Genomic DNA, 16,465 nt, shown 5'->3' with positions numbered 1-16,465 from the left:
CTAAAAAGACCATGACATCAATCCAAAACAATTTCCTGTTTATTGTCAGAGGTATAATTATGATTAAACGACAGCAACAGCAGCAATTAAAGCTTTAGTGCAAAGTGTATCCGTTGTAGTAATGACTGCATGAAAGCATCTGGAGACTTAAATCCAAGACTAGTTCTAACCGGTAGGAGAGGCAACATGGACATAACACAATATGCTCGATCGCTGCTGGGCTGCAGTCATTAAAGATAAAGTCACGTTTGCAATGGTCTGGAAAATGATGAAGAGCCTTCACTAACACGTTTAAAAGGTGTACCAAACAAAACTGTTGGTTTTTATATGTTTTGACAGCCACGAGCTTATCTGCTTTATAAACATTTGTGTCATTGAAGGTTGGAGGTGTTCTTTGTTTGTCTGCCAGCAGACTCAGAGTGGTCCCCGTGAGGCTTTGGGGGAAATTTGTCTTTCCAGCTCCACCAGGAGAGCTGGAAGGATGCTGTCCAGTAAGGCCAGTCCTTCCCAGGAGCACCTCAGACCTCTGACAAAGAAAAAGAAAAAAAGATACAAATGATTTAACCTTCAAGCTGTAGAGACATTTTAAATACCGTGTGCTGGGGAAATCAGAACAGACTATTCCCCTTATTTTCTGTCACCTCATGCACCAAACCATTATATATTAAGGGAAATATTATCAAATAATAAAAACAATTGTTAGGTTGGCTTCCGCACAGGTAAGGAAACTTAAAGAGAAAATTAAACATCATAAGTCACCTGTCATCAAGAATCAGCTGTCCGCTCTGTAGCAACTCTTGGACGACAATGGATTCACCAAAAACTTCATCAAGGCCAGTTTGTGGGCTGAACATCTCCCAGTGCTGTTAACATAATTTTTAAAAAAAGTCTCTGCAAACTGAACATTATCTGCCGTGACAGAAAATACAATGAATTGATTTATTTTGTGTGCTTTACCTTATGATTAATGCCCTCAGTCATTCTCATTCCCATCACCAACACCTCCTCCAATCTGCCAAGCAAACATCGTTCATAACTTAAACTGAATACAGAATAGCAAGGACAGAACAGAAAGAGTAAAAGGCCTGAATACAAGTCCCATAATAGCATCTCACGAGGACAGAATGTTTGAGAGAACAAGCACATGTGCCACAGCCTCAACACTCAGTGGGATAAATTACACTGTGGACTGTCTCAGACTTCACTGCTACATTTCACATGTTCAGAGCATTTCTGGGCATCTGTCTCTGCCTGGAAGTGCAACGGCGTACAATTCAAGATGGCCAAGCTGAAGCCGCCTCCGCGTCCCGTGTCCCCTCTGCCGCACTTCACGGATCCACACGTCAGGCTCCAGAGTCTGGGTCCGGGCCTCTCGAACAACACCTCCCTCCCCCAGAGGAACAAACCGCCCGTGTGCTCCTGTGTCAGAGACAACAATATAAAAAGCACCGTTTCCAACAGGAGCATAACCGGAGTGATTTAGTGCTTTAGATCTAAGTATTACCTGGGCCGACACCGATGTATTGGTTTCCTTTCCAGTAGCTGATATTGTGATGACTCACTGAGTTCTACATTACACAGAGAAAAACATTTACTGAGTGTTTATGAGGGAGAATAGTAAAACTGTCATATTATGGAGATTTAATGAAGACAGAAAACCAAACACAAAGTTAAAAAGAAGCTTAAAAATACAACTTAGTAGACTCTGCTGGGAAAAAACAATATAAATCTTTGGTTTTCAATAGAACTGGACATTTAAATCTCGCTCAATAACCTCGAAAACATCTGATGACTCTAAATTATACAAGAAAAATATGGATGCCTATAAAACAGAGGACTGAACATGTAGTTTGTTGTACGTATTTAGTTTTTTTTACAATTAAGAGTGAAGGAAGACTTTTTTTTTGCATGAACTGTAAACAGTGAAGCCACTATCAGTCAGATTGAGATGACTTGAGCTTTGTGATATGGCATGTTATTCTGAAAGCAGCCATCAGAAGATGACGACACTGGTCGTAAAGCGATGGACATAATCAGTGACAACACTCACATAGACTGTGGCGTTTAAACAATCCTCAGTCGATACGAACATCCTCTTACACCATTATAAAACCACCACCAACCTGAACTGTTGCTACAAGGCAGGATGGATCCATGCTTTCATGTTTATGTCAATTTCTGACCCTACCATCCGAAAGTTGCAGCAGAAATTGAGAATCATCAGATCTGGCAACATTTTTCAATCTTCTATTATCCAACTGTGGCGAGACCGTGTGAATTGTAGCTTCAGTTTCCAGTTGTTAGCTGACAGGATGGTATCTGGCATGCTTCCTTAAGATTTGGTGTGGTGTTCAGTCAGAGATGCTCTTCTACAAACCTTGGCTGTAACGAGTGGTTATCTGAGTTACTGTTGCCTTCAAGTCAACCTGGTCATTCTCTTCTGACCTCTTAACTTTAACAAGGCATTTTCTACCAAGGAAGTGTTGCTGAGTGGTACTTTCACTTTTTCAGGCCATTCTCAGTAAACCCTAGAGATGGTTGTGTGGGAAACTCGCAGCAGATCGGCAGTTTCTGAAATACTCAGACCAGCCCGTCTGGCACAAATAACAATGCCACATTGTGAGTCACTGAAATCAGCGCTCTTCTCTTAATTCTGACGCTCAGTTTGAATTTCAGCAGGTCGTCTTGACCGTGTCTACATGCCTAAATGCAATGAGTTGCTGCCACTTGATTGGCTGGCTAAGTATTTGTGTTAATAAGCATTTAAACAAGTGTACCAAGGAAGTGTTTTTCTTTTATTTATTTTCTCTTTTCATTCTCCGAACCTTCCTTCGATTTAACATATAATATTTGTGTATAAAACGGATGCATGATAAGGTGAAGCGTTAAAGTACGGAAAGGAGAACGTTCTTGTTACAGCAAAGACTTACATGTCTTGCAAAATTCGACACCTCGTACTGTTGAAAGCCATGCTGGTGCAGAGTCTTCCTGGCGCGCTGGTACATTTCTGCTGTCACATCCTCGGAGGGCATCGTCACTGCACCGCACTCAACCTGTTTAAAAAGCTGAGTGCCTCGCTCCAGGGTCAGCTGGTACAGAGACACGTGATCATCACACACCCTCAGCAGCTCAGACAACTCTATTTCCCAGGATTCAACGGTTTGTTTGGGACGTCCGAACATGACATCCACCGACACCCGACCAGGGCACAGCCTCCTGGCCTCTTCGATAGTCTGCAAAGCCTCGTGGGAGTCGTGGTCTCTTCCCAGACTTTTCAAGTCCTCATTCTTCAAAGACTGAAGATAGAAAGTTTGATCAGTGTTGTTCCATAAAATGAAAAAAAGTTCTCACCTTACCCCTTCAGAATCAAATTATTAATGCAATTTTCAGAGTTACATCACCTCATAGTACATATAAGTGGGTCAACATTTTTGAATTGTGTTATTTTTCCAATATTATCGAGTCAGGAGATAGACAGATGGAAAGATTAACCTCTGAAAACACATTTAAGCTCTATTCCAACTGAAATCTACAATATAAAATCCAAATTGCAATTTTCATTGCATGCAATTTAATGTCTATGATGCAGAGTAAAAGAAACAAGCACTGGTACCCTAGATGTGTGATTTGGACCTGACAAGACTAAACTTCAAAAAGTGTGTTTTGAGTAAATGTCATCACACAGAAGAGGGGATTTTCAAAAAAAAAAACATGAACACAATGATAGGCCTGGAGTGTAAAGTTGCAACCAAGCACTAAATGCTTTGCGTAAAACAGCTGGAAGGCCCTGATTTTCCATGGGCTTTCATGAGCACCCGAGGATTACGCTCACCTGGACCCCGATGGAAAATCGGTTCACCCCGGCACGGCAGTAGTCCTCTAACCTGGACTTTCCCGCAGGAGTGGGATTGACTTCGAGGGTGACCTCGGCCTCATCTGAGAGATTCACCTGCCTGGACACAGTCTCGAGGATCGCAGCAAAGATGGAGGGGTGGGCCAGGCTTGGAGTCCCACCACCAAAGAACACTGAGGTGATGCTACAAATGAAAACCAGAGTGTGATCTCAGCTGCAGGTTACAGTTACTGATTGTCAGGTTTAATAAATGCACATACCAGGATACTTGACTGAGTCGCAGCAGTGTCTCAATCTCCCTCTGAAGGCACTTAGTCATGACGTGGGAATTGTTCTCTTTGGATACGTACTTATTGAAATTGCAGTAGGAGCACCTCCTGAGACAGTAAGGCCACTGGGGGAGGAAGAACCTTATAGTCATGACACAGCCCACTTATGTTTAAATCAGGTGAGTCAACATGCAGTTACGGATACATGTGCGCGTGATGTTCTCAGAAAAAGAAAAAAAGAAGTTATAGCTCACGTGCACATAAAGAGACGCGCGCTCTGTGATTTGTGGAGATGCCGCACATTCAGACACATTTTCGGTTACTTCTCCGCCCGAGAAGTGCCTCAGTCGGGGAGGGAGGACACGATTGACCGCATTTAAAGTGCGTCTCATCATTTTGGAGACAGCGTTTGTTTCTCCACGGGAGATTACATTCTCCGACCCGAACCAGAGGTTACCTCACTACCCGGCTTCATCACTCAAACGGTATGCGTTTCTGTGACAACAAAGTAGTTACAAAATAGCGTAAAATCACTTTGTATTTACGCTATTTGAAGGTGCCGTCAAGTCGCCCCAACCGGAAATACATGGAGCGATTTCCTCTTCATGTTCCCAGTTTGGCCACAGCGGGGCGCTGTTTTACCACAGTAAGAAATACCCAAAGCACAAGAGGGTCAGCCAGGTTTTTAGGTTTGCAACATTTGCTTTTGGTGAAAAATATGTATTTTCACACAACATCGTCTCCAGTTTTACCCAAAACATGAAAACGTTGCAGCGGTAATGATTTAAATATATTCTAACGCTAAAGTAGAAATGGAAAGAAACTCCTTGAACTCTTTGGATTTATTATATAACCACGTATGACCTTTACAACCATTAAACACTACGATCAATGTTATGTCATAACAAATCTCTGTAAGTACCATCTGCAGTTATCATTATTATCGCAACATTAATGAAATCCTTGCTTGTGTGGGACTTGCACATGTGTTATGTAACTATGAGACTATCAAAATGAATTATTTCTTCGTTTTTCTTTTCTTTTCTTTTTTTACATTTCAGGTCTAACTGTAATACACTTATATTTATATAGCATTTTTCCACTCTTATTAACCACTCAAAGTGCCTTTAAACTTCATACTGAATGGCCCTAGCCAGGATTGAACCAGGAACTCTCTCTCTGTGAAGTGAAATTGGTAATCATTGGCATCAAGGCACTCTTTGACCTCTGCTTGTCATGTAGGGTTATATATTATAACTCCTATTCTGTCTTTGCACTAACTTGGTCAAATGTGGCCCTTGAACTCTGTCACCACTATCCCATAACAGACAAGGCACACACAGTTTTGCAGTTTCAAGATTCCCTAAAATTCACAGTTTTCCTTGATTTTACTAATGGCAGTGAATCTGAAATACATTTGGATAGATACAGGTCAAATTTGACCCCAAATAGCCTCACTATATATAAAATTTGCAAAAGAATCAAACAGTATTAAATATTTATAACACGTAGGGTATTTTTGCTGTTGTCAAAGTTTAAAATGGTTCAAATTTGACAACATGCTGGAAGGTGAATAGTATTGTTAGTATTCTATGATTTAGAGGTTGATTTTAAGCTTTTTCTGATTAAAATGTGATTTATATGGGCGCATAAAATGATGCAGCTTATTTAGGAGCCTATGAATCATAAGTAATCTTTGTTGGGTGCACCTGTTCAACTGCTTGTTATTACTTCTAGGCTGAACTACTGTCATTCAGCATTATCAAGATGTCCTAAAACTCTCTGAAAAGGCTTCAGCTGATCCAAAATGCTGCAGCAAGAGTACTGACAGGGTCCAGAAAGAGACAGCTTGTCTTCATTGGCTCTCTGTTAAATCCAGAATTGAATTTACAATTCTGATCCTAACATACAAGGTCTTGAATACTCAGCCCCCACTTTATCTTAAAAACCTCACAGTACGCTATCTCCTCTACAGGCACTCTGCTCTGAGACATTGGGAGACAGGCACACTCTCTACTTTTAAGATTAGGGTTAAAACTTTTTTTTAAGGCTTAAAGTTTATAGTTAGGGCTGGATCAGATAACCCTCAGTCCTAATGCAAACCTTCCCTTTGTGGGAAGGCTGCTGGGGGATTCCCACAATGCACTTTCAGTGTTTCTTCTTAATTTACCTTTTTAAGTGTTTATACATCACTCAGCTTTTAATCATGAGTCATTATTAATATCTGGTTCTCTTCCACAGCGTGTCTTTATGCTGTCTTCCTACCCTCACTCCCAACTGGTTGCGACAGATAGCTGTACCTCCCTGAGCCTGGTTCGGCTGGAGGTTTATTCTTCCTAAAATGAAGTTTTTCCTCTCCTGTCACCAAAGCCATTGCTCATGGGTTCATATGATTTCTGGGGTTTTCCTCTGTTTTCTCTGTATTATTGTGTGGTCTTTACCTTACAATATAAAGCGCTTTAAAGCTAGAGTTGTTGTGATTTGGCAATGTATATAATTGAATTGAATAATACAAATATCTGGCACCAACTCAGTGGACTAACACATGTAACCTTAGTCAAGACAACCTAGAGACTTTCAAGGGTATGGTTGGGCTGATCCACTGGTAGATTATGTGGGAATTCTTATGAGCATAGCTGATACATTAAATAAAGACACAAGTCTATATTTGGAAAGTAAACGTGTGTCCCACTAACACACGATGAAACTAACTAATGAGATATTGATTTTTCCGAAGCCTAGCACACAGACAGTAACACAGCCTAGAACAGCTGCTTTAAAAACGGATTATTTTTTAACTAAAGATTAAAAATATAAATCAGGATTATAGACAGTAAATGTCTTCATTATTCTGATATAACTGCAATCATGGATCCATGTCGGTGCTACTCATCATCAGATGAGTCTGATCCTCACTCGATAATTCAAATCAAAACAAAGAAAGCATGCATGTATACCTGCTCTCATTTACTGCAATATAATTTCCAAAATAAGACAGTGTTCATACATGCAATCAGTAATAAATCTAAAGCTTTAAATACACATAGATTGATATTAATGTCAATAAATGTGAATATGTTCACTGCCAGCTTCCAGCCCTGAGGTCATTTTCCACTTAATGTAAAATCTAGTGACCAGTTATCTAATCAGCAGATACAGTGAGGCTGACAGAGGGAGAGACGGGAAACACACAGGAATATGTTTTCACCGAACTCAAATGTGTGAAGTCGGTTCAAGGAAAGGTTTTAATAATTTCCAAATTAAAAACAAACAAACAAACTACTGAATCTGTGATGTGAAGCTGCCAAATGGATACAAGGAAGAAAGGTAGGCTTTCCAATAACCATGCAAACATGACAAAGAAAGGATTTGATGTGGTTTCTCTTTGCTCTAGGCACAAAGGCACAAAGGGGAATATTCTCAAGTTGCATGTCAGGCAGGGACTGTGAGAAAATAACTATAGGTGGAGAAGGAGGAGTTGAACCTTGGGTTTAACTTTAACAATAAAAATCAAACTACCCTACTTACTGTTAGATTTTACTGCACACATGTACCATAAGTTATGTTCAGAAAGTAGGATGAACCAGACGCATGCACACACACAGCCCTTTTCAAACATGCTTTGCATTGCATTGATATCAGAAAAAGTATAAAATAAGCCAAACACAAACAATATGGTGTTAATGATGTTAATTGCTGATATTTTAGCTTCTTTTGACATTTTTTATTGTTTTCTGAGTTTGTTACACACTTAAAAAAAATCTTTATCAATCTGATCCTAATTGAATTTCTGTTTTTTAAAATTTTTAAAGGTGGTGCCATAGAATTAAGGCTCATGGTGGTTGGTAGCAGTGGACCTTCTCAGTTCCTACTAACCAATTCCATACTTGGGAGACAGGTGTTTTCTAAGGATGTCACCAGCCTTTCTGGCAGCATAAGGAACAACGGTGAGCTGGCTGGTAGACGAGTGGCAGTGATCAATGGACCAAACATCTATGATAAGGATATATCTAAAGCTAAGAGGAAGATGGAGATAAGGAAGTCCAAGTGCTTATGTATACCTGGTCCCCATGCCTTTCTTGTTGCCTTTGACATGGAGAAAATCTCCCCCAATGATGTGAGAACCTCCAGACTGATGAGGGAACGCTTTGGAAGACACTGTCTGAGACACGCCATGGTCCTCCTGGCCTATGAAGGAAATCAGAATAGAGCTGCCTTGGAAGATAGGGTGGAGAAGACAGATTGGCATCTGCGAGAACTCATCGAGAAGTACAGTGGACGCTTTCACCTTTTCAACAAGAACTGGAGAGATCGAAGTCAGGACAGAGAGCTGTTGAAGAAGATAGAGCTGATGGTTGCCTCGTTAGGAGGAGGCTACTTCTCCAGCAAAACTTTCCAGAAGGCAGAGGACTGTGTAAAGAAGGAGGAGAATAAGCTTAGGAAGCAGCGAGCAGCAGAGATAGAGAAGGCATGGGCTGAGATGGAAAAGCAATACATGGAAGAGGAGCTGTACTTCCAGAAGGATGCCTATACGGCTAATATTGGCGCAGAGATTAGAGCTCAAGCGGAGATAGACAACAGCTGGCTCAGGACGTCCCTAGCCAGAGGCCTGGGGACGGGTTTTGTTGTGGGGGCTGTGATGGGTGCGCTGGCCGGGTCTATAGAGGGCCCAGGAGGGATGGTTCTCTATGGGATCATAGGTGGTGCAGTGGGTGGATCAGCAGGGGGAACAGCACAGGTGGCAATAAAGCATATGGACAACAGAATGGCCCCGACTGCCAGACTGAACTTCAACTCAATCTTTATTAACCGCTTCTTTGCAGCTCCTCGTACATGACATAGGGAACTGACTGATGACCTGATGAAAATAAAAAACTTACTCTTTGTATCCAACTTCTGGTTAGGTAGCTTTTCACTTACTTGATAACAAACTAGATAGCCGTCTTAAGCCCTCTTTCATCTCAAGAACATACGTGTAGTACGAGACTATTTCGACAGAAAACTTGAAAGGTTTCTAGTGGCATCAATTCAAACTGTGACAGCCAGTTTAAACTATAAATAGGCCTATTATAAATAAATGAAGCTGTGATTTTAGCACATTTATAGCAGATTTGTGTGAACACTTTATATTTTATTCAACCTCCACCTCTTCCTGGTGCCTTGCTGTGGATTAGTTAAAGTGCAGCTCAAATAACATGTAGGGCGGAGTCTTAGCTGAGCACGCCATTGTCTAAAGCGCTGCCCCTTTCCTAGACAATCCACATACCTCAGTACACCTGTTCAGTGTGAACCAGTGAAGTTTCTGTGTATTATTAACTAAATTAACAAGTACAAGCCATACAGACACCGCTCCTACCCTGAAAAGATCAACTAAGTAAAGGTAAGATCACATTTCCTTTAATACTTTTTAACAAATGTGTCTGTTTTCACAAAGTTACCTGTGTGCTGATTTCCTGTTAGTCCTCTCAATCTTTTATGGCCATGTTACATAATCGTAAACTGTTTCCTATGTGAGTACAAGGGAGTCCGAACTGAGGATTGCACATTACATTAAAACAATCTTGAGAATTTAGTGGGTTTATTTTTGTTTTGAGTCGTAGCTTCCTCATGACACAAGAAAACTATTTGGCAAACACCAGTTTGACTGCATATTTTGCTGCCTCTGTTTGTTATCTATCTGCTGTTGCTCACACTGGCTGTGACGGTGGCAATCAAAACACGCAGAGATAGAAAGAGATAGCGGGGTAAAGTTCAACGGCAGGGCATTAAAGTATAATCATGTCCAGTTGTTTCTGCCTCTTTAGTCTGTGTAGAATGAGAGTAATCCATTCTTTATGAGAACACAATGTTAAAACATGACGCCCTGAATTCCAGTGAAAATATTTCTGCCATGAGTAAATCTGCCGTCTCTCACGCGAAATGTGAGCCGAATCCTGAATTTTTACTGTTGTTTAATAAGCATGGATTTTAAAGTCAAACCTTAAGTATCTGTGTCTAAAATCTTGGTGGTACTAAGGTGTCTGAAGTGTGATTAGAAAATATCCCACAGGTCATTGCACCAACACCACCAACCTGAACTGTTGATGCAAGGATCCAATTCTGATTCTAACATCTGAACATGGCAGCAAAATGAAACTGAGAGTCATTTGGCGATCGTGGCTCAAGAGTTGGGAGTTCGCCTTGTAATCGGAAGGTTGCCGGTTCGAGCCCTGGCTCAGACAGTCTCGGTCGTTGTGTCCTTGGGCAAGACACTTCACCTAGCACCTACTGGTGTTGGCCAGGAGGGCTGATGGCGTGATATAGCAGCCTCGCTTCTGTCAGTCTGCCCCAGGGCAGCTGTGGCTACAACTGTAGCTGCCTCCACCAGTGTGTGGATGACTGGGTGTGTAAAGCGCTTTGGGGTCCCTAGGGGGGACTAGTAAAAGCGCTATACAAATACAGGCCATTTACCATTTGTCCAGTCTTTTATTGTCTAATGTTGGTGATCCTGTGCAAACTGTAGCCTCCGTTTCCTGTTCATGGTTTACAGAAGTGGCACCCGGTGTGGTCTTCTGCTACTGAAGCCCATCTGCTTCAAGGAGATGCTCTTTTGCATACTTTGGTTGTAACAAGTAGTTATTTGAGTTATATTTGCCTTCCTTGAAGCAGTCTGGTCATTCTCGTCTGACCTCTCACTGGATACAATCTCTTTTTCAGACCATTCTCCGTAAAGCCTAGAGATGGTTGTGCAGGAAAACCCCAGTAGCCCAGGGTGATTTTCTGCCAAGTACTATTCTACATTGAATGTCATTTAAATTACGTTCTTCCCCATTCTTATGCTCAGTTTCAACTTCACGTCATTCTGACTATTTCTACATGCCTAAATGCATGAGTTGCTGCTATGTGATTGGCATATTAGATATTTATGTTAACGAGCAATTAAACGCACTCACCTAACAAAGTGGCCAATCAATGTATGACTAATACACTTGAAAATTCATAAAACATATGATAAGCATCTTGTAATATGAGTAACAGTGACTAGTACTTTTGATACTTGTGTACTGTCATAGTGCGTAAGTAAAATCCTGGATGCAGGATTGAGCATTTACACAATTATGTGTTAAAAACACAAATCTACTTTATAGTACTTTATAGTATTTTCAAGTTACTATGGCTGTTAACAAGATGGTTTCATTGCATTTGTTTATCAAACGACTTCTGTTGGCACTTCTCACTTACTCTTAGGTATCACTTTTGGTTTATTCTTTGCTTTACTATTCAAACACAACACTCCCTTAAAAGACTTCAATGTGCACTGCAGGAAAAAGCTCTGTTTCTTACTTTTTCTGACAGAATTTCTTTTTCAGATCATGGCCTCTACTATCTGCTTGCTCCCTGAGAAGCACTTCTTGTGCTTTCTGTGTAGGGACATTTTCACCAGTCCCGTAACCATACCATGTGGACACAGCTTTTGCTTGTCCTGCCTGTCCAAATACTGGACACGACATCAGTTGAAATACTGCCCTCACTGCAGGAGACTGTTCACAGACAAGCCTGACCTCAGTGTCAACCACATACTGGCAGACGTATCTGAAAACTACAGGAAGTCTCGACCACAGAAACCACCAGATGAGGAAACGGTACTCTTTTGTCTGTTATCTAATAACAGGTGATCTAATCTAATAAATCTAGTGTATTTTTGTGTGCTGATGCAAAGTGTTCGCACATTCACAGGTTATAGATGTTAACCAAATGATTCAGGAAAGGGTGCAGAAGATAGAAAGACTGAAATACTCTCTCGGGCTACAAAAGGTGAGTGGAAATATCTATAAAACTTAAACATGTATAACATAATTTATATTTTTTCTTTATTTTACTTTGATCTGTACATCATTAAATGATGTTGCTGTCCAATCAGAACTCTTACCTCAGAGAGGTGCGAGAGAGTCAGAAGATCTTCTCTGCCCTTGTAAATGCTATGGAGAAGAGCCATAAAGCTGTTGTTGCTGCAATTGAGGAGAGGCAGAGAGAAGAGGAGAGCAGGGTAGAAACACTGGTCAAAGAGATCGAACAGGAGATTGAGGAGCTGAGGAAGGAGACCAAAGAACCGGACCCTCAGATCTCTGGTGATCAGAGTGACGACTTGAAGCGACCTGCCAAGGTAAGTTATCTCCATCTACTGCCAAATGCATGATGATGATGATGATGTGATTTGAAGCATAACTGTAAAATCGTTCCAACACTGCGAATGCTAAATAGCCCTGTGAGATGAAGGACTGGTCCAAGGTTACCATAGAAACTGATCCTTGTATTGGAGTCACCAGAAGAGCACTGTCAGACGTGTTGGAACAAATAAAGTTAGAAGTCAACAGACTCTCCAAAGCTGGTGGGTGGTGCTGTTTTAATCTTGCGTGCATCATATCAATCTTAAAAGATAAATTCATTGACATTCTTTTCTCCCCCCCTGTTGTTCGTTTTTAGAACTTAAGAGAATCGAGAAATACTCAGGTAAGGTTCTCGCTGTGCAGAAATACATTTTATCAACTTTACAAAAATTATTAGGGATTGACGATTATTTTTGTGGATAATATCAAAAATATAACCATAATTCAGCTTCATTTTGAGTTCAAAATTAAACTGCATGAATTTTCAGCTGTTGTGAATAGCTGAAAATGAACGCGCACTGTTTGACTAATTCTTGACTTTTCCCTCTTTTTCTCCTTTCTTCGCTCTTTTTTCTTTTTAGTGGATGTTAACCTAAGTGCTAAAACAGCCCACCCTTTCCTTTGGGTCTCAGATGACAGAAAGCAGGTGAGGCACACGGATAAGCTTCAGGAAGTACCGGAGAACCCCAAGAGGTTTGACAGAGTGGGAAATGTTCTGGCCAAAGAAAGCTTCGCTGGCGGGAGGTGCTACTGGGAAGTGGAGGTTGGGGAGAAGATAGAATGGACCCTAGGTGTTGCCAGACAGTCCGTAAACAGGAAAGGCAAGTTCACAGTGTGCCCTGCAAATGGTTTCTGGACCTTAAGCCTGAAAGCTGGAGGCCAGTACATTGCAAACACCTCTCCTGTCACCCAGTTAGCTCTAGACCAACGACCCAAGAAGTTTGGAGTGTTTCTGGATTACAACGAAGGTTGTGTGTCCTTCTACTGCGCAGACTCTGGAGTCCACATTCAGACCTTCACGGATAAGTTCACAGATCGGCTCCATCCATTCTTCAGTCCCGGTCGCATGCATGGAGGCAGAAATTCAGCTCCTCTAGTCATCTGCTCAAGTTTTTGCAGCATCTAAACCTCATTCCAGTTTAAAAAGAGTTACTTGTTGGTTCTTGTTATCTCCTTAATATTTATCTAGCGTGATTAATGTGTTTATTTATTTACAAAGCTATTGAACAATGAGCCACATTTTCCCTGTCAGAGCAGGCTACTGAACAAGATGGTGCAAAAGGACTACGTCAGTACACTTGAAAACTTCAATGAAACGCATAAACAGACTGAAAAAAGAAAAAAGTGTGGCAGTAAATAATAGATGGCTGTCATAAATGAACAAGTGAGTGAAAGTAGAAAAAAGAGGATTGCTGAGTTGGATGGATGCGCGGGGCTGCAGGGTTGGGACAGAGGTTGACGAGAAGCAGGGAAAGCGGGGGGGAGGGCACAGTAAAACAGCAGGGCATTGTGCCCGTACACCAGGCACTGGGAGACACACTCAAACACATTCACGCATTCACACACCGACACAGTTGTGCACAGAAGTGCGTGCTTCAGCCCACCGCCACACAGACACACTGGCATCTCGCAGGGCAGCCCCATCTCCAGTCCTGTCCTGGGTGTTGGAGCTGAGAGACAGAGAGCCTCCCCTGCTCTCTGGCCTTCCTGTTGACTGAATTCTGAATTCTCAGGGCTGTCATTCACAACTTCAGGCATTCACAGCTGAACTACAAAACCTACGGAGCTTCAGGCAAACCGTAAACTGTGGATCAACTGTGAAAGTTCAGCGACCTCTATTTCAGGTAAATATTCCTCATAATAACCATTTCATTAATATTGTTTGGACATTTAAACATTTTCCAAATGTCAGAAATGTCTTCACTATGACTTAAGAGCAAATTTATGCGATGTGCTTTGTTAGTTTGTTAGTTTTCAACACATGTATGTACTGGAAGTGGCTTTTCTTCCATTGTGTTATCTGCAAAACTTCCTTGGAATGAAAGGGACATTTTAGTAATGAGATCTGGGAATATTCCAGGGCCCTCTGTTATTTTAATATGGTTTATCCACCGTCATCTGCACCAAACATCACAATAATCTTTCAGAATTATACTTACTGGAGTCAAAACTCAAACTAAATAACTTAACTAAATAGTAAAAAGCATCCCATTGGTCCTCAATGTCCTGCTGCATATGTATCGATCTTGTTATGAATGGATCGTATAAACAGTATTAGTAAAATTGTAGCTGTAACAAACAGAAGACACAGGTTCTCCTGGCCCACTCTACAGGCTTTCATGAAAGCTGCTTGTGTTCCAAGACTCCTCATGTTTTTCTGAGATAATCCACCACCCGGCAAGGCGTAGCTCGACACCCACAGTCGTGTCAAAGAAAGCTATTCTCTGCGGTTCTCACTGGAATCCAACAGGCCTCCCAGCCTGATTCCAAATATTTATGATAACTATATGCTCCAATAGTCTTTTCATACTTTACTAATGTTATGCTAGTGGTTGTTGTGGTAAATAACAACAGCATGTGATGTAATATCCAGTGTGTCTCTGAGAGTTTTCTTGCACTGCTTGTTTGATTACTAAGAGAATAACCCGGCTGGTGCGACTATTTTATGTTTTGTTAATTTTAGGATATCAATCCACGTCAAACCCAAGCTGACCTCATCGACGTCATCATCCACAGACGGCGGAGTGGACCACGGCATTTCTAGCAACATAGACTGTCACATTTCTTTGTGGGACTATAAGTTTGGCCTGTGCAGAGACTAATATATCAGAGACAAGTCCATCTGTCTTTCGCCATGGCTACCACGGGCATGCAGTTGCTGGGTCTGATCCTTTCCATCGTGGGCTGGGTGGGTGGGTTAATAGTTTGTGCCATCCCCCTGTGGCGGGTCACCGCCTTCATCGGTAACAACATAGTGACAGCTCAGATCATTTGGGAAGGCCTTTGGATGAATTGCATAGTGCAGAGCACAGGTGAGATCCAGTGTAAGGTGTACGATAGCTTGCTGGCTCTGCCCAGCGACATGCAGGCTGCCCGCGGCCTCACTGTGTTGTCCATCCTGCTCTGTGGCCTGGCTCTGGCTCTGGGGGTCCTAGGAGTCAAGTGCACTAAATGCATCGGCGTAAACAGCCTTAAAGCCCGCATTGCTCGCATTTCTGGCTCCCTTTTTGCCATCGCGGGGTTCCTTTACCTTGTGCCCGTCTGCTGGACTGCCCACTCCATCATCAGGGATTTCTATGATCCACATGTGGCAGCTCCACACAAGCGTGAGCTCGGGCCTGCCCTTTACATCGGCTGGGGGGCATCAGCCTTGCTTCTAATTGGGGGGTCACTGCTCTATGCTGGGTCAAGTCCTCCCGGAATCCCAGGCTCTCCCACTTTCAGCAGTGGAGAGAGCAGTCCACGCAGGGCACCTGCCACACAAGTCAAAGGTTATGTCTAAAATGTCTGAAGGCCTTCTACAAATCCACCCCAAATGATGTCAAACCTGTCTTTTCTCCTCTTGACATTGATTCATGTAATTCTTTTTTATTAAGTGTCACTTTTCTTTTGTTGTCTTGAGAAACGTCACAGGAGGCTGAAAACTGAACTTGTTTTATTATGTCATACCTGATACCCTTCAATAACATTCTTTCTCTGTCTGCCAGTTAAATACAATAAACGTTGTATCCTCTGTGGAGGAAAAATGGTGTGTGTTTACATTTGTACCATTACATATATTAAAGCTCCTCAAAATACTTGTTTTACAAGGAAAACCCTTTGAGTCGTTTATGTAAACACTACGAGGGGTTCTGCTGAATGGAGAAGAACAATAGAACAATGGAGATGTGTGTGCATTAGCATGTGGTGCCATATTTTTCAGTGTGTGTGTGTTGTCCTGTCTTCCATCTCATTTGCCTTATCCGAGTTACTCTATACGGCGGGAACAAAGAAAAATACATGATCCTTTTTTCACTTCATAAAGATCCTGCTATTTCTTCTAATAAAATCACACATTGCTCCAGCAGATAACTGTATGATAACAAGCAAAAACCAGACTGAGCCTGAATCACTATCTGTCTTTGCATGTGTTCATGTAGTACAATTCCAAGCACCATCTTTATTCATGAGATATTATCCTTGTTCTTAAACCTGAT

The 16,465-nt window shown here is 41.7% G+C and overlaps 4 protein-coding genes across 5 annotated transcripts; 3 read left to right on the top strand and 1 right to left on the bottom strand.

Annotated features, from left to right (window-relative positions):
- Nucleotides 1-21: 21 nt before the first annotated feature.
- Nucleotides 22-4,702, bottom strand: rsad1 (radical S-adenosyl methionine domain containing 1). The gene is made up of 9 exons (XM_085155970.1): nt 4,377-4,702; nt 4,114-4,247; nt 3,833-4,037; nt 2,931-3,296; nt 1,505-1,568; nt 1,272-1,419; nt 958-1,012; nt 760-863; nt 22-526 (listed from the first exon to the last, which is right to left on the bottom strand). The coding sequence occupies exons 1-9, from the start codon at nt 4,515-4,517 to the stop codon at nt 415-417; spliced, it is 1,329 nt and encodes a 442-aa protein (XP_085012096.1). The 5' UTR covers nt 4,518-4,702; the 3' UTR covers nt 22-414.
- Nucleotides 4,703-4,870: 168 nt separating this feature from the next.
- LOC146519945 (GTPase IMAP family member 4) lies at nt 4,871-8,959 on the top strand. The gene is made up of 2 exons (XM_085155979.1): nt 4,871-7,449; nt 7,935-8,959. Exons 1-2 carry the CDS (start codon nt 7,431-7,433, stop codon nt 8,957-8,959), a joined length of 1,044 nt encoding a protein of 347 aa, XP_085012105.1. The 5' UTR covers nt 4,871-7,430.
- A 422-nt stretch (nt 8,960-9,381) lies between these two features.
- btr02 (bloodthirsty-related gene family, member 2) lies at nt 9,382-13,395 on the top strand. 2 transcript variants are annotated; one of them, XM_085155972.1, is made up of 7 exons: nt 9,382-9,502; nt 11,472-11,744; nt 11,839-11,916; nt 12,023-12,265; nt 12,364-12,490; nt 12,586-12,612; nt 12,851-13,395. In XM_085155972.1, the coding sequence occupies exons 2-7, from the start codon at nt 11,475-11,477 to the stop codon at nt 13,393-13,395; spliced, it is 1,290 nt and encodes a 429-aa protein (XP_085012098.1). In that variant the 5' UTR covers nt 9,382-9,502; nt 11,472-11,474. The 2 variants fall into 2 exon arrangements, with proteins under 2 accessions (XP_085012098.1, XP_085012097.1); XM_085155971.1 differs by lacking the exon at nt 9,382-9,502 and having other exon boundaries at nt 10,460-11,744.
- Nucleotides 13,396-15,123: 1,728 nt separating this feature from the next.
- cldnk (claudin k) lies at nt 15,124-16,015 on the top strand. The gene has a single exon (XM_085155981.1). The coding sequence runs from the start codon at nt 15,124-15,126 to the stop codon at nt 15,769-15,771; it is 648 nt and encodes a 215-aa protein (XP_085012107.1). The 3' UTR covers nt 15,772-16,015.
- The last annotated feature ends 450 nt before the right edge of the window (nt 16,016-16,465 follow it).

This window comes from Neolamprologus multifasciatus, chromosome 4 (assembly GCF_963576455.1).
Source record: "Neolamprologus multifasciatus chromosome 4, fNeoMul1.2, whole genome shotgun sequence".
NCBI classification, from domain to species: domain Eukaryota; kingdom Metazoa; phylum Chordata; class Actinopteri; order Cichliformes; family Cichlidae; genus Neolamprologus; species Neolamprologus multifasciatus.
This window is presented reverse-complemented; position numbering and strand designations above follow the sequence as displayed.

Coding starts and splice junctions, on each gene's coding strand:
- rsad1 (XM_085155970.1), bottom strand. CDS start 4,517: ATGATGAGACGCACTTTAAATGCGGTCAATCGTGTCCTCCCTCCCCGA. Junction 4,248..4,376: donor GCGCGTCTCTTTATGTGCAC/GTGAGCTATAAC, acceptor TTCCTCCCCCAG/TGGCCTTACTGTCTCAGGAG. Junction 4,038..4,113: donor CGACTCAGTCAAGTATCCTG/GTATGTGCATTT, acceptor TTTCATTTGTAG/CATCACCTCAGTGTTCTTTG.
- btr02 (XM_085155972.1), top strand. CDS start 11,475: ATGGCCTCTACTATCTGCTTGCTCCCTGAGAAGCACTTCTTGTGCTTT. Junction 12,266..12,363: donor ACTTGAAGCGACCTGCCAAG/GTAAGTTATCTC, acceptor AATGCTAAATAG/CCCTGTGAGATGAAGGACTG. Junction 12,491..12,585: donor CAACAGACTCTCCAAAGCTG/GTGGGTGGTGCT, acceptor GTTCGTTTTTAG/AACTTAAGAGAATCGAGAAA.
- cldnk (XM_085155981.1), top strand. CDS start 15,124: ATGGCTACCACGGGCATGCAGTTGCTGGGTCTGATCCTTTCCATCGTG.